The 24,326-nt window shown below is 39.6% G+C and overlaps 1 protein-coding gene across 1 annotated transcript; it reads left to right on the top strand.

The window, feature by feature from the left end:
* Positions 1-534: 534 nt before the first annotated feature.
* On the top strand, positions 535-20,012 carry FOXN1 (forkhead box N1). Its single transcript, XM_054647145.2, has 8 exons — positions 535-654; positions 3,163-3,660; positions 5,805-5,915; positions 9,531-9,658; positions 10,435-10,531; positions 15,028-15,235; positions 16,258-16,785; positions 18,985-20,012. The coding sequence occupies exons 1-8, from the start codon at positions 535-537 to the stop codon at positions 19,245-19,247; spliced, it is 1,953 nt and encodes a 650-aa protein (XP_054503120.2). The 3' UTR covers positions 19,248-20,012.
* Positions 20,013-24,326: the final 4,314 nt, after the last annotated feature.

Raw genomic sequence — 24,326 nt, 5'->3', positions numbered from 1 at the left:
CATATCTCAGATACATTTAAGTCATGCAAAACAGAAGAGAAAGGCTGAAGGGATTGGGACTAATAGAAAACAAAAGTGAAAATATAAATGTGTTGTAACCATCAGTCTGAGTAATGATAGAAAAATATTCTTTTTTTTAATATAGTCCCTCTGAAAACAGCTGGGGTGCACTTATATCCCAATCTCTCAATAAAGTGACATTGCTAAATTTGCTTAACCCCAAAACAATACATTTTCATTAATTTATGATCCTGTAGAAAAGAAAGTGCTTATTTTTATAAAAATTATGTGGTGAATCCATAGAAACCCCATACCACATCATCATTGGAATTGCGTCTACAGAACATTTCTTTAAGAACTAAAAAATAATTCCACTGTGTCAGGAACTCCTCAGGATGGCTCCAGCTGCACATCCCAGCCTGTTCCATCACCTGCACCCAACAAGGGCCTTTGTTTCACAGTTCAAGTTTTAAAAGTGCTTATTGTAATTTGATTTTTGCCCTGACAGGATTTCTGTCTGCCGTGGGTTTGGTGATGGTTTCGCTACTCCAGGACCAGTCCAATATTAAATTTTCTGCTTCGGACACTCTGGAAAGGGACCAGCAGGACCTGATGAAGGCACAGGGGGATTCAATATCCCCAGTTCAGCAGAGTGTGAGTAAAACTGGCCCAGGCCTGTTCTCTTTCTTTAAAGATCAAAATAAACATTCAGCTCTTGCTGAATCTCACCAAACCTACTGGTGACGGAGCAAATACTGGAAGTTTTATTCCTGAAGGGTAGAAACCGGAGTTATCCTGCTCAGCCAATCTTAAACCCCAGCTGAATGCTCTGCTCCATTCCTTAAAATGACTGGGAAAGCTGTGCTGTGTCCCACTGCAGAAAGAACTGGGTTTATCCTGATTTTCCTTGTGGGATTTCTTGGATTTGGAGAACACTCAATAATCTGGTCTGTGCCTTTTTGAGGAGCACAGGACATTCCATTCCCCCCTCCCTGAGCACAGCACCCTGCTCCAGCCCGATGTGTGTCCTCTCAAAGGCTTCCCAGTGATTACTCATCCCTGGTGTCAGGGAAACATGCATCTTTTCATTATATGCATATTTTAATCATAAACTAATCTTAAACTCCAGCTGAATGTTCTGTTCCATTTCTTAAAATAAGTGGGAAAGTTGTGCTGTGTCCCACTGCAGAAAGAGCTGGGTTTATCCTGATTTTCCTTGTGGGATTTCTCGGATTTGGAGAGGGAAGGAGGGAAGGGAACACTCAATACTCTGGTTTTTGAGGAGCACAGGACATTCTATTTCCCCCTCCCTGAGCACAGCACCCTGCTCCAGCCCGATGTGTGTCCTCTCAAAGGCTTCCCGGTGATTACTCATCCCTGGTGTCAGGGAAACATGCATCTTTTCATTATATGCATATTTTCAGTGCCAGAGCCAGACTGCAGCCCTGCTCCAGATTAAAGAGCACTTCGGTGGCTGCTGGTTTCTCTTTGCTGGAGAGCACAAGGGAGGGAGGAGATGACACGGGAGGGTTGGGGTGTCTGCCCAGAGCCTGTCCTGTGTCTCCAGATGAGTGTGGCCACCTTAATGAAGGGAAGTGATGTAAGCACCAACATTTCTGGAGCCTGGAAGCCCAGCAGGGATGAGATCAAGCTGATTTGACTAAACTTGCAGGCGACAGGGCTTGCACTTATCACATTCCTGTCATTTAATCTTTCATCACCTGATCTTCCTCAGCTTTTCCCTGAAATGGGCAGAGCAGAGTCAAGGTGTCCTTGTTTTTCAAGGACAGTTCAGTTTTCTGAGGGGTTTGGTTGGAAGGGACTTAAAGATCATTGAGTTCTGTGCCACTGACTCCACCAAGCTGCTCAAAGCCCAATCCAACCTGGCCTTGCTTTTATCAATTAATTGCTGAAGAGTTTTGGATACCAAGCCACCAGAAAACCCTCGAGATCTTTTTAGGGCTTCTCTGCATGAAGGTGGTTAGAACTGGTCATTTCATACTTACAATTAAAAATGCATTTTTAATGTAATTAAAATAGAAATTTTATACTTGAAATTTGCTATAAATAAATAACTTAGACAATGAAAATAATAACATAACTGCTCAAATTTCAATACTAACCTTAAATAAATAAATGTTAATTTGAAAAATTCTATAAATAACTAAATAACTAAAAAATTATATAAATAACTAACTTAGACAATGAAAATAATAAAATATTTGCTCAAACTTAAATCCTGACATTAAATAAATCAATGTCAATATGCCACAGGATATTACATTTATATTTTAATGTAATTAAGATATAAATGTTATATTTAAAAATTTCTATACATATATAACTTAGATAATTTCTATAAATAAATTTCTATAAATAAATTTCTACAAATAAATAACTTAGATAATGAAAATAATTAAATATTTGCTCAAACTTCAATCCTGACCTTAAATAATTAAATGTCAATATTCCATCGCATATTACATTTATATTTTAATGTAATTAAATGTTAATGTAAAAAAATGTAATATAATTAAAATATAAATGTTATATTTTAAAATTTCTATAACTAAATAACAGACAATGAAAATAATAAAATAACTTACAAGATTAAAATAACTTAGACAGTAATAAAATAACTTAGACAATGACAATAATAAAATATTTGCTCAAACTTAAATAATAGTCTTAAATAAAGGTCAATATTCCATCGCAGCTTTTAATGTAATTAAAATATAAACTTTTTATTTTAACATTTCTATAAATAAATAACTTCGACAATGAAAATAAAATATTTGCTCAAACTTCAATCCTGACCTTAAATAAATAAAAGTCAATATTCCATCGCATATTACATTTATATTTTAATGTAATTAAGATATAAATTTTTCTATTTTAAAATTTCCATAAATAAATAACTTAGACAATTAAAATAATTAAATCTTTGCTCACACTTAAATAAATAAATGTCAATATTCCATCGCAGCTTTTAACGTCATTAAAAAAATATAAAAATATAAAATTTATATTTAAAAATTTCTATAAATAAATAACTTAGACAATTAAAATAATAAAATATTTTTATTTTATTAATAAAAATATTAAAAAACTGGAAACTTCAGTCCTGACCTTAAATAAATGAATATCAATATCCCATCACAGGACAACCCCAGCTACAGCTGCCAGCCCTATGAGCCAGACACCAGGACAGAAAGGACGAGCTCGGAATCCTCTCCCAGCCCCAGCCCTGCCTCCCCGTGCCAGGACCCCATCCAGGGGGGGTTCCCTGCCAGCCAAGGAATCCCTTGTGGCGAGAACAAATTCAGGGCATCCTTCGGCACCGAGAGATTCCGGCGCTGCAGCTACGAGGAGAACACCGCCGGCAGCTACGAGCGCTTCCTCAAGAGCAGCAGGAACCCCTTCCACCCTTACAAGAGGCAGATCAGCGAGGATGTGTTCCAGGAAGCTCACCAGGCCCTGCCACCAGAAGCTTCTCCCTTCAAAAGCCACAGGAGCATCGATGGCTTCGAGGGTCTGCCGGGATCCGCTGAGGAGTCGGAGGCGTTTCCCACCCACATCCCAAACATCTCCACGGAGCAGCCGTGGTGTAGCAGCCTCCAGTACGGCACCACGGGGCAGGAGCACGGCTCTCAGGTCATGGTCAGTGGGGTTTTGGTGCTGTTTGCGCCGTTTTCAATGCTAAAAATGTGCTTTTGGAAGGATTTTCTTATTGGGAGGATTTCCTTGTTGTAGTGATTATATTGGTGTTTATCGCTCTGTCAAGCTAGAGGTCAGGGAAAGCAGATTTAGATATATCTGTGCTTATTTGGCCAAATTTTCTGTTTTCTGGTCTTTTCCTCAAACAATCCTCAGAAAGAAGCACGAGGACAAATTATTTTCCATCAGACAGGGTACACAAATCCTAAATGTTTATCACTCTGTCAGGACACAGGCTAGAGCTCAGGGAAAGCAGTTTTAGACATATCCGTGTTTATTTCTCCAAATTTTCTGTTTTCTGGTCTTTTCCTCAAACAGTCCCCAGAAAGAGGCACAAGGACAAATGATTTTCCATCAGACAGGGTACATGAATCCTAAATGTCCAAATTTGTCATCAGCTGGGGTTTTCTAGAGACAAAAGTTCACAAAACAATATTTTCAAGCATGAGGATGTGGAGCAGATTTGGTCCAACACCTCAGCTCACTTGCACTTTTCTCAGTGCAAATAGAAAGAGAAACTCCAAGACATCAAAAAATAAATGTCAGCTCTATTTATATGTGCAGTGCAAAGTTACCTGGGCTATTTCAATACCTGATAGAGGAAACTGCCTATTCTAGGGCAGCAGAGATCCCTGGAAAGCAAATTAAATTCCCCTCCAGTGCCTCCACAATATCTCTGCTGTGATCCAAGGTGTAAAGTGCATCTTGATCATCTCCTGCAGCCAAAAAGAACAACTCCACCTGCCAGAGGAGAGCCCTGAGCTGGTTCTGAATGGCTGGGAGAGGAGGAATTCTGGGCTACAAAAAGAAAAAAAAAGGCTTAATTGGATTAAGACCAGGAGAATGGAGAGATGTTGTCAGGGAACATACCTGGGGATTGAAGCCATCCAGGTTAAGGAGGAAATTGATCTAAATCTCTTATTTCCTGGATAAACACTCATCTAGGTCAGAGGAGTTCAGGGCTGCAAAACCTATGAGCAGCTGATGGAAAAAAAAAAATAATTCCCATTTCCTTCCCAAATCCCTGGGCTGCAGGATGCAAAGGCAGCAGTGCAGGAGCCCTTTACAAGCAGGTATAGCTACTCCCTGTTGGGTCCTGCCAGCACCCAACTTCCCACTTTTAAATCACTTCCATGCTGCTGGAAAGCTGGAATTTCTGAAAACCTTCATCTGGTGGTCACCAAGATAACACTGAGGTTTATTTGTAGTGGATGTCAAACCAAGTCTAATTTGTGCTTCTAATAATATAACATAAAAATACTGAATATTTCAATATTTATTAGATATACTACATGCATTATATATAAAATACATATAAGAAAAAATGTGTATACATGTTTATTTATTAATATTTTTAGACTGACTAAAATGCCATAAAAGCTGGCCATGTTTTAAAGCAGAAGGATAAGTGCTATTGGATTCTTGGAAAAAGTTTCTCACTGAATTTCTCAATTTTTACATATTTCCTGCATCTTGGTTGAACCCAGCAGCCAGCCCAGTGTGAATTTTCTCTGCCACCTCTTTCCTGTACATTACAGACCTGCCAAAATTCCAGAGGCAGCTGGAGGCACTGCCAGCCTGCAAGATAAAATCAGGGAGAATGAAAAACGAGGGAGACGCTTGTGCACACTCAGGAATGAAAGCTGGGGTGTGTGGTTTGTTTGTGCAGAGAGAGAAAAAAAAAAAGAATATAAACAGAGCTTGATGTTTTCTGAACTGCTCTCTGCATGGAATGTGGGCTGGGATTTCCTTTTTTCAAGCTGTAATTATGGAAATGCAGGAATTGGTTTGTTTCTACATGGAATCATGGAGTGGTTTGGGTTGGAGGGGACCTCAGAGGTGACCCAGTGCCACCTCCTGCCATGGCAGGGAGAACTCCCACTGTCCCAACCCACCCTGGCCACTCCCAGGGATGGCCAACCCCAGGTCTGCACCAATAAAACACAAACCAACTTCTGCTAACCCTTACCAAAACACAATTAAACCCCAAAACCCAACGTAACGGAGGCAAATCCCGGCAGTGATTAATTACCCTGTTTTAAATTTACCTGTCTTCTCTAATCACTCCTCTTTTGATTGCTTTGCAGGGGGATTCAGACATGAAGCTCAGGACACCCCCCCTGGAAGGGCAGCCTGGCCTGTATTGCTACCAGCCCCAGGTGCAGCAGATGTATTGCTCCTCACACCCTTTCCACCAGGTCAGTACAGCTGGGGCACCAAAACCCCCGATTTTTAGCGCTCAAATGGTACAAAAATTGTGGTCATCACGATTTTTCAGAGGTATTTTAAAATATCTTTACATTTGTGGGTTTGCAGGGCCATGTTTATATGCCTATGTTCAGTTTATAAGATCTAAAAAGAACCACTGCTAAATGCAATGTAAGACGCTCACTAAGAAAAAGAAGAAAAATCTACCAAACCAAAAATTGTGGAAATGGAATCTTAGTGCTGGGTATTTATATTTTCACCATTACACACAAGCAAATTTACTTTGGAGCCAGATAAATTATTAACATAAATCTTGATATTTCAGGATCTAATTAACTGTGTGTCCTAGGGTGACACACCAACTTCCTTTAACATAACTTCCTTTAACTTCAGGGGAAAAAACCACCCTAAATAGATTGTTAAAATTCAGACCAAGTATAGAAAAATGTTTTAAAGTGAAATTGGAACAGAAAAATGATGTTCACTTTCCTTGTGCTTTATGGCACACACATCTCTTTTGAAACCTTTTGCTTCTTACATCATCCCAAGAGAAGGATTATTCAGCTGAAGCATAATTGACAATAGTAAAAATCAAAATAAAATAAAATAAATAAAAATAAAATAAAATAAATGAAAATAAAATAAACTAACATTAAGACTAAACATAAATATAAATATAAAATATAAAAATATTATCTAAATAGGCTAAAAGCAATGATGATATTGCACTACCATCCTAACTTACAAGTCCATTATTGTTATTTTAGAAGAAAATGGTCCCAAAATGGTGCCACAAATAAAAGCTCTGCTGCAAATATAAACTATTGTGGATATGTCACAACTCCATATATCTCATTCACTATAAAAATGCCATTTCTGTGTGCAGAAACCCCACTTATGAGGTGAATTCATGGAATATTCCTAATTTCTTTATCCATTCTGCAGCAGGCACCTTTCCCCCGTCCCTGCTGATTTGACAGCAGTGCTGTTTCTGTGCTGATCACATTCCAAAAACCTCCAGATTTAAAGCTCCTGGGAGCTGCCAGGCAAGATCCAACAGGCACCAAGAGGAAAATCCTCCATCCACCTGCAGGCTGGCACTGGGACAAATCTCTGAAGTGCAGCAGGTTTCTGTCAGACTTTTCAATACCTGTGCTTAATGTTAGTATAGAAAAAGACTGGCAAGGTGTTCTACTGCTCAGGAATAAAATGAAAATAAAATTAAAAAAATAAAATTTTAAAAATTAAAAAAAAAAAAAAATTAAAAAAGGTCTAATAGGTGAAAGAGGTAGAATTGCTATCCCTGTGCCACAAAAACTGGAAAATAAAAAGAGCTGAGAAAAGTGGGATGAGCTCTCCTGCTGCATGGAGCAGCCCCATGATTAACTCCTTCCATTTGCAGCTGGAATGGGGCAGTGCGAGTTCAATCACTCCAAGGAAGTTGCACTCTGCAGAACGGGCCCTGGAGTGAGGGATGTTCCAGCTCAGTTTTCATTAGAGGCATGAGAGGATTCAGCCCCTTCATTAATTCTGTGCAGATGATAAAACAGCCTCACCTTCCCCTTGGCTGGACACAACAGGAGTGGTGACTCAGAAGAAAAATGAGTTATTATTGACCCAAATGAGGAGCAGACACTGGCTGGAGTCACTCACCCACCCACCCACCATAAAACACCTTTCATGCCATGGCAGACTGTAAAACCAGCTCCAGCCTGTCATTCCTGCCCATTCCCCAGCCTCCCTTCCCTCCAAAGGGATTCATGAAACCAATAAAACAGAAATAATCCTTAAAACACCCAGGTCTGGCCTTTCATGATGACATCAAAACCAGCCCTATCTTTCAAAGAGCCACCAAAACCAATAAAAATCAGAATTATTGTAGGAATTTCTTGGTTTTCTACTCTTGGGGGGAAATCTGCAGCCAGTGCACAAGGCAGGGAGCACCACAGTGCACACAAAAATTAGTTCACAGCTGCTCTGTAGGACTCTAATTGTGCCCAATATTTAGTTTAACAAGGCAGGACATGATTAATTATGTACATTTCATTCCTTTCACCATGCAAACAACTGAGTCTATTCAGTCTGGTTTTCCACATTCCATTTCAGGCAGTTCAATGTGAGGAAGATAAAAGCAAACAGGCAAGAAAAACTCCAGCAGCCAGCATAAAATTACCAAGAAAATGACATCAATTATTCAGAGTACAGAATAAATAAATAAACTGGGAATATTTTACTGTTTAAGGGGACAAAGAACAATCAAAACTATTGATCAAAAAAAAATAAAGGAATTAGAAACTAAGGAGATGTCCAAGGGATTTTTCCCCATGAGTTTTGAGAGCTACATGATGATTTTTCCAGAGGAACCACACAAACCTCATGGCACAGGATTGCTGGAGCTGAGCAGTGAAACACCAGGACAGGGCTCAGCAACCTTTGAGTGCCAGGGAAGTCATCCAGGTTGATTTTTTTTAATAGCATGTGACAGAAATTCTAATTCTGGCCATGTCCTCACCCCTGGAATCTGCCAAGATCCGTCTGGAAGAGGCAGAAATTGCTCTCCCAGAGAGCCAGCTGATGTTATCTTACCTAAACTGCATCATGTCCCTTTGCTCCTGAAAGTCTCTTTGCAGCAGGTTTAAACTGTAATTTGCGGAAGAAAAACGTGGAATATTCAGAAAAGAAAAAGACCAAGTGCTGTATTAAAAAAATGGACAAATCTATGGAAGCTCTGGTGCACTCCAGGCTGCCTGTGGGGATCATCTCATCTTTCACCTGGATTTTTTATCCTGGTGATCCCAACACTTTGGTGTGTCTTGGGGCAGGCTTAGGGATCTCCTGGAGAGTTTGGTCAGCATTCCTCAGGGAGCTCCTGTGGCTGCTCCCAGGGCAAGGGCAAGAGGGACATAAATGTTTTCTGATTTATGTGAAACCACCCCAAAAATGTCTCATGTGCTGCTCTCCTGACCCCTGGGATGACATCACTGACTTATTCCATAATAATACATTCATCTTAAATATGTTCTGGTGCATCCATTGAAGTTCTTGCTGTTGTTTGTTGGTTTTTCCCTGCCTTGCCCAGTAACAGTGATTTTAGCAGGGATTTTGGGATACTATTCCCTTAGCAGCAAATATGATATGCTTTCAATTTTTGCCTTTCTGTACCTCCTCCACCTAAAGAAAAAAGCAACAACAAAAATAGCACAAAAACCCAAATAAGGCTCAGTCAAAACTTCCTTGTTTCTTCCTACATTTTTAGCAGCTTTACTTCCTCAGCTGGTTTTTATAAGGTGAACACTGAAGTTTTTTATTCCGGTGGTCTGAGGTTTTAATGTCAATAAAATGACATCACTCATTATTTGTGTGCATGTTCAGGGGAGGCTGAGCAGGCTGAAATACTTCAAAAGAGATGGCTGGAGGGAGATAAGCTTTAGGTCTATAAAGTTAAGAATTATCTGGGGATGATTAATAGGACACAGCTCCTCATAGCAGGCAATAAAGAAGGAAATACTTTTTTCCCATACAATATCCTCAGAAATAATGCTGTTATTAGGGAATATTTTGGGGAGGTTGTTGCTAAAATAAATAACATTTTTCTGTCCCCCCAGTACCCCTCAGGAGGCAGCTACCCCGTGACTTACATCGCTTCCTCGCACTACCCCTACCAAAGGATTGCTCCTCAAAGCAGCCAAGAATCTCAGCAGCCTCTGTTCCCCAAACCCATCTACTCCTACAGGTAATCCAATCTTTTTCCAAGCCCTCACCTTACAGGAAATACCCTGCTCACCCCTGGCCTGTTTCCAGCATCGTTTGCAGCGACACGTTCGCTCCATTTGTCTTCTTCCCGGGGTGTTCTGTCCTGTCCCTGTGGATCACAAAACGTTCCAGGCTCTGGGGCCAGCCAAGGCACACAGAAATTAAGTGTTGTAAAGCAGGGGAACAGTCTTGATCACTCCTCAAAGGAAAAAAAAATTGACACATTTCTCCAAGGAAAAAAATTAAGCGTTGTGAATTTCATCAGCACAAGACCGGTGCTACTTAGTTGTCAGTTCTGTATTAAAACTGATTTTTTCCCCAGTTACTTGAGCAAGGAAATGCCTTGAAAATGTATCAGCTATAGAGGTCACCACATGGGTTTAGCCCCCAAAGTTGATCAGGCAATTAAATTTTAATTATCCCTCTGTCACTGTCAGTTTGATTCTCTTTGTGGCCTCCAGCAGCCAAACAAAACCTTCAATAACTCCACACCAGCAGGATTGGAAGGTCTTGATTCTACTTTCTATGTTCTTTTATTTTAAACCCGAGTTGGACCTTCTAGATGAGCCTGGAGAATTACCTGTAGGAGTTAAGGAGAGTGTTGTAATTGACTGAGTGGAAACATAAAATCATCTTTGCATTTGTGCTACGACAGTGAAAGTCAGAATAATTACACACAGTGCAAAAAAGTGATCTAATTTTGGTTGTGAGGAGAAGAGGCTAAAATGCTTTTTTTTTCTTTTTCTCTCCCTAAAGCATCCTGATCTTCATGGCTCTCAAAAACAGCAAGACAGGGAGTTTGCCAGTCAGTGAGATTTACAATTTCATGACAGAACACTTCCCTTACTTTAAGGTGAGTTCCACAGGGACGGGGAGGGGAGAGAGAGAGAGTGAGGGATGGGATTCCAGCTATGAAAAGGGATTATTTCTTGGGAGATTAATACCAAATCAATTACACACTACATACTCCCATGATCACAAGCTCCCCAGCCTTTTGCACCTAGGTAGAAATGTGAAATGTGGTCAAAGATATTAAGAGCTGTTCCAGCTGTGAGCTTGGGTGTATAACAGTGACCATTCCTCACCACAAAAAGGGTAAATAATTCAAAAAACACATTCCCTGCTTCCTCCAAGATCTCAAACACAGGCAGAACTGCTCTTGTAGCTTCCTGTGCCACCAGCAGCAGCTCCAGACTGGTGTGGAAGCAGAGAATTCCAGGTTATCTCACTCCATCCTGGAGCTGGGATGTTCATCTTGGGCAACAGCATCCCCTGCATGCCCTGCACAAAGAGAAGTGTCAGCTGTGATGATGGCACTAAGCTCATAATGACACGGTGAGCTGGGGTGGGTGGTTTGCAGCATCACCACTGAAATTGGGATCCCTGCTGGTTGGGAATGGCTCCTCACACCTGGAATGGCGCTGGGAAATGCTCAGTCAGCACAGGCATCCAGGAGCAGCAGGATTAGTTCAGGTTTTTGAAAGAGCTGTAATGGAATCTTCAAGTGCTGCTCCACTCAGGGCTTTTTTTTTTCTTTTCTGCTGATTCTTCAAAAGCAACTCACTGAGGTCCACAGTGGGTGAGCTCAGCTGTGAGCAAGGCCCAAAAATGAAAATAAAGCCAGTGAGTCTGTCCTGTTTCCTACTGCAAATAGCCCTGCAGCCATCAAGGCAAATTTAAAACAGCCACAGCAAGGCAGTTCAAACATTTGTAATAAAGGAACACTGAGAATAATAAAAAATAAATGTTCCAATACAATTTTGCAGTGGTTTTGGACACTGAGGATAAATAGAGCGCACACACACAAAAAAAAGAAGATTGAATATGTCAGTAACCAGAGAAAAATGCACATTATCACAGAGGAAGAACTGTCAGGATCCATCACACTCCCAGATTTCCTCCCAGAGGAATCACTAACTACTCCATCATTTGTTACAAGCAAGAGAAGGGAGAAAAAAATAAAGAAATCCACCATTAGAAATCCCAGGGGAATCCACGGGAAAATAGCCAGAGTTTCAAGCAGAGAGGTGGGAATGTTATTGATAATTTTTACATGTGCATACTTTTTCATCAGATCAAACTGAAATTAATTCTCTGTTGTGTTATGACACAATTGATTATAAAATGAATCAGCAGCTTTAAACCAAATGCTGCTGCTGCCAGAATGGGCAGAATCCCTCAGACTCAGGATTGTGGCTCCTCCAGGTGTCACCATCCTGGTCCTTCCTGGTTTTTCAGAACCTCGTGCCTTTATTTAAAATTCATTTTAAAACTGAAGAGAATGAGGCCTCTGCTGTAGGAAAAGAATAGAGCAGGGGGTACTACCCAAACATTCCCTATTTTGTAGCAGCTTTATTTCTGCATTTTACTCACAGATGCAGCCAAATGTATTTGACTGTAACATCCTTAAAATAACCAGGGGAGAATGAGCACTCAGATATTACATTTACAGTCATCAATCCCTGTCTGCCTCTGGTCTTTAGAGCAGAGAATTACCAATATATGGCAAAATTTAATATCCTCCACCCTGCCTGCTTTTGGAGAGTCTTCAGCAAAATAAAACCACATAAAAATCAGCAAAGAACATTTTGCTGCTGCTACCAGTGCTCAAGAAAAAGCAGAATACAACAGGGAGAGGGGAAGAATTTAGGTTGGAGAAAAAGAGAGAGCAAGTGCACACAGAGCCTGGCTGGGAGACATGGGATGATACAAGCAGAGTCAAATTAACTGGGATTCGCTGCCACAGCAAATTTAGTTTCTATGATGCAACAATCTCATTTCTAGTTGAAACAGAGCAATCCAACTCCTACGTCCTAAAAAAAAAAAAAATCTACACAGCTAAAGTTGAATTAGTCTTTGATGTACCTCTCCCTTCTCTTGAGACCTAGATTTAAAGAGAAAGGGTTTTGCAAGATCACTGAACTCTTTAAACTTCAAGAGCTGGTCAGGATCAGTGGGGCTGGACAATAATTTTCTCTTTTTTTTTTTTTTTGTAGTGATTAGTGAGTCTAACAGAGAGCTTTAATCTTTTTAATTGGAGTTGTTGGCAGCGGGTTGGGAGGGCAGAAAGGTCTGTGTGTGATGGAAGGGCTCAGGTGCCGTGGATGTGGCACCTGGGGACATGGATTGGTGGTGGCCTTGGCAGTGTCAGTGGCTGGACTGGGTGACCTCGGAGGACTTTTCCCACCTCAGGGGTCCTGGGATTCCCCAGCTGATTTTGTGATCCTGGGATTCCCCAGCTGATTTTGTGACTCTGCACTTGCATCCCCACCGTGCTGAACGCAGGGATTACCAAAATCAGCCGCAGCAAGGAGATTCCAGCCACTCAAGAGCAACCCCAGCAGCCAAAGTTTTCTCATTTAACAATCACACCTGATTTAAAAACTGGTGCTCTTTCTCTTGACACACTCAGGGTGTTAAGCCCTACCTGGTAAATAAATTCTCACAGCTCAGCAATCCCAAATTTAATGCAAGAACCTGCTCAGCTCCTGGCAGCAGCCTCCAAAATCAATCCATGTACTTTTTGCTTGTACAGTTTCTAAAACCATCTCCTAATTTACACCCCCACGCGTTCTGCAAGCCTCTGAGGAGCCCATGCCACTCCCATCGGAGCAGAAACACCAATTATCCTGTCTAGGTACACAGGGGTGTGGGGAGCCTCCGTGCAGGGCAAGAAACAGGAATATTCTTCCAGGTCAGCTTGTTCAGTAGCTAAATACACAATTTACCTCGGAGGAACAGCTTTATTCACTTTTGGAGCTACCAGAAAGTTACTTGAATATTATCTGCAAGGGAGAAAAAACTGATTTGTTGTGTTTAGTGTGATCCTGTGGCAGAAAAGGCTTTAAAGATTTGGGGGTTTCTCTCTCTTCTCTCTTCTCTTCTCTTCTCTTCTCTTCTCTTCTCTTCTCTTCTCTTCTCTTCTCTTCTCTTCTCTTCTCTTCTCTTCTCTTCTCTTTTCTCTTCTTTTCCAATTTGTGTTGTCTCATCCATGAGCCAGGATAGTGAAATGCTGACATCAGGTGGGCCAAAATGGAAGAGGCTCTGCTGCTCTGAAGGGAAAATAGTTTCTCTTTTAGTAAATAGTATGTATTTAATTCCACACCTATTTTTTTTTTTAAGAAGTGAGTATTAAATTTGAACCCTCATCTCATCAATAAGACTTTTAATGCCTTAATCCACACAATAGTTCTTTACAAGCCACAAAACAACAGGTTTTATGTTCCTTATAAAAGCATGTACAAAAATTAAATCCTGATAAAATAATTTCATCAAAATATGTTCAAAATTCACAGTCTGCCTGGTGAAAGCCAAAATGGGCTCTGATCCATTTATAAAAGATGGTCATAGAGGAAGTCTGATGGACTAGACAATGATTAAAGAAATTATCAAGCAATCAAAAATCTGGCTTTTTATCAGAGAAGGATCCTATTAATAAAAAATGTAAAATGGAAAAAAAAACCACTAAGAGGGAAATTCTAATTTTTAACATTTTAAAAAAGACTGTGGAAACCCACATTTATTTTTCATGCTCTCTGTTCAATAATTCTCTGCTTAACATAAACAGTTATGATGACAAGTATTTGCATCCATGAATATGAATCAATAGCCACAGAAAACCTCCCCCCTTTTCAGAGAGCTGTTTCATTTCCTGCAATTCTTATGAGAAATTGAAAAGGAAATATGAGGATTTTTTGGCAAAAAGAAAATAATCATTTTGATGATCCAGTTTAAAGAACCTTCCAGCTTCTACCGCTGAGTTAAAAGTAAATGCAAAGCACAGAGATGAGTGATCAGCTGTGGAAACCTGTATCTCATCTGGAGGGCTTGTGATTAAACCATTTGGTTATGTAATTGGCCAGCACACAAAGTTACACCTACAGTAGCATGAGAAATCCCTTTGAAGTCTGCCTGGACACTGAATTTGAGCCCAGGTAGCACATAGTACTTTAATGAAGAATTGGAAATATTTCTAGGTGTTCTAAAATAGATTCTGATTTCTTGTTAGTTCTAGAACATGAATTTTTACACACTTAATTCTGGTGATGTGCAAATTCACTCTTAAAGATCCAGCAGGTCTCTGACAACCTTTTTGCTTAGAAGATCAGTTACTATTTTATCTGATTCCTCTCTTCCCACACAACATGACTGTAACATTTTTGTGGCTCCCCTCTATAACGTACAAGTTTCTCACTGCAGGGAAGGCACAAACTCAAACAGCATTTCTTGTAACCTCACCAGTCAAAACACAGTTATATATATATACATACATTTTTAATTTATTTATATCTTTTTAGCTTTTAATTTATTTTTTTTTAGCTTGTTCTTACATTGGGTTTGTTTCTCCAGACAGCTCCAGATGGTTGGAAGAATTCCGTGCGCCACAACTTATCTTTGAACAAATGCTTTGAGAAAGTTGAGAACAAGTCAGGGAATTCTTCTCGAAAGGGCTGTTTGTGGGCTCTGAATCCAGCCAAGATTGACAAGATGCAGGAGGAGCTTCAGAAATGGAAGAGGAAAGACCCAGTTGCTGTGAGGAAGAGTATGGCAAAGCCAGGTCAGTCGTTTGTCTGTGTTTTAGCTCTCAGACAACTCTCCCCAGAATTTTTCTTTTCACCAAGATCCGTAAGAAAATTTAAATAGGATTTAGGAAAGTATTTAAGGATTTTTCCTGGTTGGCAAAACAAGTAAAAAAAATAAGCAGAATTAAAGTAGACCCAGTTTTGTAGGTGTTTACAGATAAGCACAAAGAAGCTTCCCCAAGAAAATATTCTCTCTTGACACCTCACTAAACTTTAAGATAAAAAGCAAGGCTGGATGGGGATTGGAACAACCTGGTGTGGTGGGAGGTGTCCCTGTGGGCAGGGGGGTGGAATGAGATGATCTTCAACATCCCTTCCAATCCAAACCACTCTGTGACAAAAAGAATGCTGAAATGCTAAATACAAAATATCAAATAAAATCTGAGATTAACTGCTAAGTATCCAACCTTTAAAAGTGGAATTTATTACATACTCACTTGGCAACAATAATTTAAAAGCAAACATCTCAGTTGGTTATGGCATGGTGCTAATATCACTGAGGTTGTGAGTTCAATCCCTGTATGGGCCATTTACTTCAGAATTGGACTTGATGATCCTTGTGGGTCCCTTCCAACTAAGAATTTCAGGCTTTGGAGGTTTTAATATATAAGAACTAGCACTTCTGTAGGCCATTTCCTTAATAACTCCATAATTCCTGCTGCAAGTTATCCAGGGAAAGTCAGCCACGGACTATTCCTTGCCATTTCCTGAGTAGCACCACAATTCCTGCTGCAAGCTATGCGGGGATAACTCAGCTTTGGACTTTCCCTTGTCATTTTCTGAGTAGTCTCACAATTCCTGCTGCAAGCAATGCAGGGATAAGTCAGCTTTGGACTTTCCCTTATCATTTTCTGAATAACACCACAATTCCTGCTGCAAGCCATGCAGGGATAAATCAGCCATGGACTTTTCCTTGCCGTTTTCTGAGCAGCATCACAACTCCTGCTGCAAGCAATGCAGAAATTAATCAGTCACGGGCTTTCCCTTTGTTTTCCAGAAGAGCTTGACACCCTGATAGGCGACAAGAGCGAGAAGCTGCGCTCGTCCCTGGTGTCGTGCAGCCCGCCGGGCGCTGCAGGTGCGTCCCTCTCCAGGCAGATGGCAGCGCAATCCCATCCCTTGTGCGAGCCCTCGCTCTCCTCGGGCATCCCGCAGGGGTTCCACGGCATCCCCGCCTCGGCAGCGCTGCACGCCAAGAGCCCCCTGCCCGCCCTGCTGGGGGGGCAGCAGCCCGGCTGCTTCGCGTCCCCCCAGGGCTTCCCGCAGATCCCCACGGCGCTGCTGCAGCACACGCCCGAGCCTCCGAGCCTGTTCCCTGCTGGGGAGGCTCAAAGCCAGCTCCGGACTCAGCCCAGCATCCCTCAGGATTCCCCAGTGCCGGCTCAGAGCCCCCCGAGCTGCGGGATGAAGATGCTGCCCGAGCATTCTCCGGCCAGGACGGTGCAGGACACGCTGCTGCAGGAGGGAGACCTCAGCAATGACATCGATGCTCTCAATCCGTCCCTCACTGATTTTGATCTCCAAGGTGGGTGTTGGAGGTGTTTTTATCTTGGAGAGTCAGGTTTGTTACCTCCCATCCCATCCCATGGATCCAATCCCATCCCATTATCCTATCCCATCTCATGGATCCCATCCCATCCCACCTCATGGATCCCATCCCATCCCACCCCGTGGATCCCATCCCATCCCATGGATCCCATCCCATCCCACCCCATGGATCCCATCCCATCCCACCTCATGGATCCCATCCCATCCCATCCCACCTCATGGATCCCATCCCATCCCATCCCATGGATCCCATCCCATGGATCCCATCCCATCCCATCCCATCCCATCCCATCCCATTATCCCACCCCATCCCATCCCAACCTCCACAAGGTCCATTTCTCTCCCTTTTCTCACATCTCCATGCCACTGTTACAAACCCCACCTTCCTGGGTTACATTTTATATAAACACAATGCAATTTTGTGTTAAACCTTTTAAAAGTTTCTCAAGGAAGATACAGATTTGCATCCAGGAACAGAAAAAACATTCCTACTGCCCCCCTGGTTACAATTGCTGATACTAAACACTGCAATACAGTTTTTAGAATGTGTTCTCTAAATTCAGACCTATTTTCAACTGAAAGCTACGCAAGCACAGTTATTTAGTGCCATTCTTACAAGAGAATTGTTGAGTGAAAGGCACCAAGAGAAATAAATCTGATTGAATTAATATGCTAACATTCTTCTTTATCAATATTGATTCCACATCTCTGCTAAAAAGGATGCTCTTTCCCTCTTCCCAAGGCAGTAATGGCATCTACAGCCCAAACAATTATATTTTCTGAGGTGTCTCCTTATATTCTTCATAAATATACGTTTCTAACAGATTTTTTGAAATAATTTTCTTAATTTAATGCTGTTTTCTCCCAGATTTAAATGTATGGAGACAGACAAACAATAACCATCTAAACAACCTCCTCCCTTCCTCAGTCCCAAGAGATTAGGATCACCTCCACACAAATGTTTAATAACCAGCATCTCCTGCAACGCAATGATTCAAAAGCAAATATAAAGAAACATATGGAGAGAAAATAAAAAGAAATCTGAATCAAACTGTGTAGATTCTTTAGCCCATTTTCTGCCTCTGCCAAGGTCAGGATTGAAGGCGGTATTTTGTATTCAGGCTCAAATGTTTATTATTTCTTATCTATACAAGTTGTGAGCTCTACAGCATTCTACTAACAAGCTACAAAATGGCTCACGATCTTTCTCTACAAGGCCTTTTAAGGCTAAATTATCCAATTAAGAAATGACACCTAAATTATTTTTACTTTTAACACAATAACCAACCACCCAAAATCCATGATGCAGAGACTTTTCTGTCCAATTACACAATACCACCCAAACCTAGGGAGAAGAAGAAGGTGAAGCAGAACAACCAGCCACAACACTAAAACCTCCATTTTACCTTATATATATATAATGATATATATATATATTTATATATGTATATGTGTGTATGTGCATATATATATATAATGATTCATATATATATATATATGTTTTATATATATTGCTATATTGCTGTATTGCTATATTCCTATATATTTTATAATCTAAAGGAATGATATAGCTAATAATAGCTATATCATTATATATGTAATATTAATATATATATAATATATTATATATAATAATATATGTTTTCTGTATTATTATATATAATATTATTATTCTATTATTATATTCTGTATATAATATATTATATATTGTATATAATATATAATATATAATATATAATATATAATATATTATATATTATATATAATATAATATATTATATATAATATATTATATGATATATTATATATATTATATTATATATAATATATAATGTATAATGTATAATATATTGCATAATTATGTATAATATTATATATATCATATCAATTGTATATTATATAATATAATATATATAAGCTATATAATATAGATGTTTTACGTATATTATAAACCTTAAACTCTAAGTTTTCCACCCTGTGATATCACACACTTCTATTCAAGCCACACACCCACAATCTCAGTTCTATCATTCAGTTTTGGAAGCCTTCTCATGTCAAATGCAGTATTATTCTCTCGTAGCTCTGTGCCTTTCGGCACAGAAAATTTAAAATTCTCAGCATTCAGGGTTCCTACAAATCTGTGAACCAACACGGGGATTTTTTTTTTCTGTTGTAGGGAATCTTTGGGAGGAGCTGAAGGACGACAGCCTGGCCGTGGATCCCCTTGTCCTCATTTCATCATCCCCGCAGTGTTTTCCCTCGCACTGCCAGCTGGAGAGCGGCGGCCCCAGCGCGCACGGGGGCGCGCACGGGAGCGCGCACGGGAGCGCGCCGGAGCTGCAGCTCACCACGCTCTACTCGGCCTTCATGGAGCTGGACACGGTGTCCCCTTCCTACCTGAGCAACACGCCCGGCTCCAAACCCATCGCCCTGATGTGAACCACAGCCCTGGCATCTCCCTGACCCCCTGGCTCAGCACAGGCAGTGCCCACGGGAACAGGAATTTTATCTCTTTTTTTTTTTTTTTTTGTTTTCCCCAGAACTCACCTGCAGGATATGTAGCTTTACCATGATGATTTTCTACAGACTGATGTTAAAACATAAAAAATAGGAAAAAAAAAGTAAAATATTATTTAAAGAGAGTATGGTTAACAGCTGAACTTGTCAACACCATTTTATCAAGCCACTCATCTTCTTCGTCTTCCAGAAATAAGAAGCCACTCATCTTCTTCTTGACCTTTTTTTTCTCTTTCTTTGTTTTTTTTTTTCTTTAACAAAAGCTGCTTGCAAATGAGCACAGAACTCACAGCACACAACAATTTAACTTATTTCTTGGAGCCACTGATGGCAACAACATCCACCACAGACCATTCAAAATATAAAATCTACCTATTAAAACATTCATAGTCCCCTTGAAAGAAGTTCTGGGTTTTGGTAAATGTGAACTGAAAATTCTGCAAGTATTAGAAGATAGAGGACAAGCTGCTGACAGACAAAACCAAAGAAACAAATATACTTCAGTGGAAAATATCAAAGTTTTACTGTATTTAAAAAGAAATTTTAAACTCTGCTTTTTTAATAAAAAAGAACAAAACTATTTAGTAGAATTTTTACTTGGCTGGAAATTATTCCTATTCATGCCTCTTATCTTTTTCCACATAAACTAAACATTAATGTGAATTATTGAGCCATATATTTTAATGGTAATAAAAAAGAAGAGAGAAATTGCAGTTGGCCAAACCCAGAGAGCATCTGTGATTCAACTGATCCCTCCAGTGGGGTTTCTTGTGATGCTGAACCAAATCTTGCAGCAGGTTCCTACTGTGAGCTAAACTTCAGGCCAGTTTTTCAGGAACAACCTCCTCCCTCTGATTTTCCACAGAGCTGGAATCAAAAAAGTAGAAAAATATAATAAAATAGAATAAAACAATTTTGGTTTAAGTGATGCAATAAAAACCCGGAGTAAGCTGGGGAAGGAAGTTAAAAATTGAATTGAGCACTATGGAAAATAGTCCAGAAACCCCCCAAAGAATCAGGTTACCTGGAGAAGATGTGGCTGCCCCATCCTGGCAGTGCCCAAGGCCAGGCTGGACAGGGCTTGGGACAATCTGGGACAGTGGAAGGTGACTCTGCCCATGGCAGGGGTGGCACTGGGTGACCTTCAAGGTCCTTCCCAACCCAACCCCTTGTGGGATTCTGTGATCTCCATTCACAGATGATATAAACTCAGACTAAACCAAGGATGTTAAAACTTGAGTCAGCTTGGGTGATTTAGACCACGAAAAAGCAAGGATGGAACAAAGGAGGTGGAATTGTTAAAATAAAGACACAGAGGTTTAATTGGCCACTGTCTCCCAGCAAGGTGGGAGCTCTGCCCAAACCAAGGCCTAAAGCTACACCCTCACCCTCTCCTACTAGTCCAGACTTAAAATCAGATTAGGGGCAGACGGATAAAGGAGACTTAGGAGGAGCACATGTGATGCAGCTTTGTAATCCCTCACGCAAGCACCAAGAAATCCTCACTTGACTCCAACTCCTCTTCTTGCAAAGAGAATAAGGAGCAGAAGAAATGCAGCCAGGGGAAAAAAAACCCAGCAGGATGAGAGTTATGCAAACATATTAGAGCTGGGGGAATCAGGTTTTGGTCATCTTAAGGTTTGGATAAAGAAATGCAGAAAAAGTTAAGTATGACACATTATTAGAAATGTGAATATTATGGTAAGTCTAAAGCATGTAGTGAGTATAAAGCTGCTAAACTGTATATAAATATAAATATAGATATAAATAACTCTACCTCTAAATATAAATATAAATATATGTACACATATAAATATAAATATATGTACACATAATATAAATATAAATATAAATATAAATATAAATATAAATATAAATATAAATATAAATATAAATATAAATATAAATATAAATATAAATATAAATATAAATATAAATATAAATGTGTGTAATATGTTTACAACATATATAAACACAGCATGTGTATATAAAACACTGTATATGAACAGGAAATTATATGTACATATAACATTATATGTACATACAAAATACTATTTATAAATAGTGTGCATGCATATATATATAAAACACTAAATATATATTAAAAACACAGTATAAATACATATATTTATATATATTCAGTGCAATTTAAGAGTCACCAACTTACAACTAAATACAGAGTATTTAGAGTAGATATTATTAGAAGGATATTATTACCTTAAGTGCCTTTTTTAAAAAAAATTCACATTTCAGTCAAATAAATACACATGATAATACAGACATGCCTTGAGGAAAAGCAAAACCAAAGCAGCCCCTGCCCTGTGCTCAGGCACTGTTTTTGTATTCCTGTGGCTCTTGAGCACACAGCTACACTGACGCCTTAAAAATATGTCACCATCACTCTTAAGCCAAAAATAATAATTGGTAAATATTGTTCTCTAAGAATATAGAAAGAGGTCTAGCTCAGGGGAGGGGTGGGTTCCCTCAGCTCTGTGTGTTTGTGAGCTCTGACTTCAACCGCAGATCCCAGTCTTGGGCCAGGACTCCCAGTGCTGGGCAGGACCCGGTGTCCAGACCCTCCCAACCCCTCAAATTCATTTCAGCCTCTTCAGTTCCAGGGGGAATTCTGCACACCTCCATCCTCAAGGAATTTCCAGATAAAACTCTCCTTTTCAAAGCTTTTCTCTGCAAACAGCAGAGAGTTGGCACATGGATTTTCTGAAACATTTTCAGCACTCCAAGGGAGTGAGATGCTCAGTTCTCCATGACTTTCAAACACTATTTGCACCAAATTCTTGTTAAATCCTTTCTAAATTCCTTACAAATTCCCCTCCTGAGTGACACACAGTGAACCATGCCATGGCCAGAACACCACAGGCTTTTGTAAGATATTCCTGACAGAATGAGCAGCATTGCCAGTGTTTTATATTTGGTAGAAGGAGACCAAAAAAAAAGCATGAAAACACACCAGGGGAAGTGCAGTGGGATTGCCCATTGCTCTAAAAAAACAACAGAAATGCAATAAAATATTTATGATTAAAGCAAACCCATGGTATGTGAAAAAAATCCATCAAAACTGACAGCAGGAATCTGGACAACATCATCAAGCTGAGTTAAATATCTGCGAAACTCCACATTCACAGATTTGAAAGTGAGAAAAGCAAAACTGCTTTTTCTGGGTCAAAGATTTATAATTTATGGGCACAACAACCCATCCATGATCTGTTAATTCCTGTGTGTCACTTGTGTCCTCTGTGGCCTCAGGCCCAGCCATTCCCTCAGGGGCACCAATATATTCCATGCTTGTGACCACACACATGATCAGAAGCTGGAGGAGGAGGAAGAAATAGAGAAGAAATCAAGCTGTCAGACTTTATTCTATATTTTTTTTTTTTGGTAATGAGTCTTTGAAGAATGATCAGACATAAAGAACAAAAGGGAAAAAAAACCACTTTAACATGTTTTTTCTTGTGCTTTCTGGAGTTTCTTGTATCCACACCAGAGGTTTGTGCTCCCTTTATGAAGTTCTTTATTCAAAGCACCTAAAAGTATTTTCTCCAATGCGTTCCATATTTAATGGAATTAAATTAATGGTTGGACATTTCACAGAAGTTATAAGAAAAGTCCTATAATAACTTTTATTAAAAAGAGCTCTGATTAAGATAAACAAACAAACACTACTGCAAGTTATTAGCTAATATAAATTGTCTGGGTTTGGGTTTCCTTTCCTGCTCCACTTCAGGCTCCTACATCTGAAATTTTATTCTCTTGCTTCAGTTTAGCATTAGTGATTCTGGTAGACACAAACCCAACTCATTGAAATATGGGTTCATGAGGAAAGAGTTATATTATAAATTACAATTCCAGAACAATTACTAAAAAAAGTTTGAAATTATGTTTATTTAACTACTTTTATAAAAGTTTATATACAAGAATAACCCTCAGCTTGTGCAATCCTTATTTTTGACTTTTGAAATAACTTGACATACTGATAGCACATAAACATTTCCTTAGAGCTGGTGACACCTTATTTTGTACCTACCACAAAATCAGTATTTTGCACACAGTGCAAATCTATTTCAGATACATTAGCATTAAATTCCATTTTAAGCAGGACTCTGAAAAAAGGGGGAGAAAGAAAGGAAAGAATGAAGTTTTCCCAGTCCAAGGCTAATGCTGTCTGCTTAATCAGCCTCTTCCAAAGAGATTATGCAAACCTGTCTAGGAAAAAAAATAACCTTAAGTGTAATTACCATAAAAATATCTTATTACCAAACAGAAGAAAGTGCTCACAGCTGCCCTCTCCAACATATGATTAGGAAAAATTTGCACTCTAAAGTTTAGGATTTATTACCTTAACCTTTTTTTTATTGCAGGTTTCATTTAAACTTCAAAACATTCAAATAACCATTTATATTGGAACTATGTTTTGAAGCTCTTTTCTCTTCTCATGGGGCCAAATTATTACAAGACTTCTGCCTCCCATATTTGCATGTTCTTGGTATAAAAGCATCACCCCTGAACATTCACTTGCTTTTGCTGAGATAGGAACTGATCTGAGGAGAATTCTCTCTGCACAATCTATCAAAGCCCTGGCACAGCACTGAGCTATTTAAACCCAGCAGTGATTAACTGGAATTATGGAACAGATAAAACACTGAATATCACATCAGCTTTATTGTACACAAAGCTTCAGAAGTGCAACTGACTTACTGGCACTTTCAAACAAATTTAAACTGCTGGAATAAATATTTGGAGTCCAGAATGTAGTTTACCAGGGCTGCTGCTCCATTTTTGTACTTCAGGCTTCCAGATTTGTGTGTAAATGTTTGTGTTTAGGCTATTGAATATCAAAACCAGCAAACACTTTTACATGAGTTTTTCCTGACCTCCTAATTTATTTCCAGTCTCACACAAACAAACCCAAAACCCTCAGTAGTTGAAGATTAACTCTCTGGTTCACTGTGCATTCCCTCCCTGCAATGACATAAATGGAAACTT

This window comes from Agelaius phoeniceus, chromosome 20 (assembly GCF_051311805.1).
Source record: "Agelaius phoeniceus isolate bAgePho1 chromosome 20, bAgePho1.hap1, whole genome shotgun sequence".
In the NCBI taxonomy this organism is placed as follows: domain Eukaryota; kingdom Metazoa; phylum Chordata; class Aves; order Passeriformes; family Icteridae; genus Agelaius; species Agelaius phoeniceus.
The sequence above is the reverse complement of the archived record's forward strand: the minus strand, read 5'-3'. Positions and strand labels throughout refer to the sequence as shown.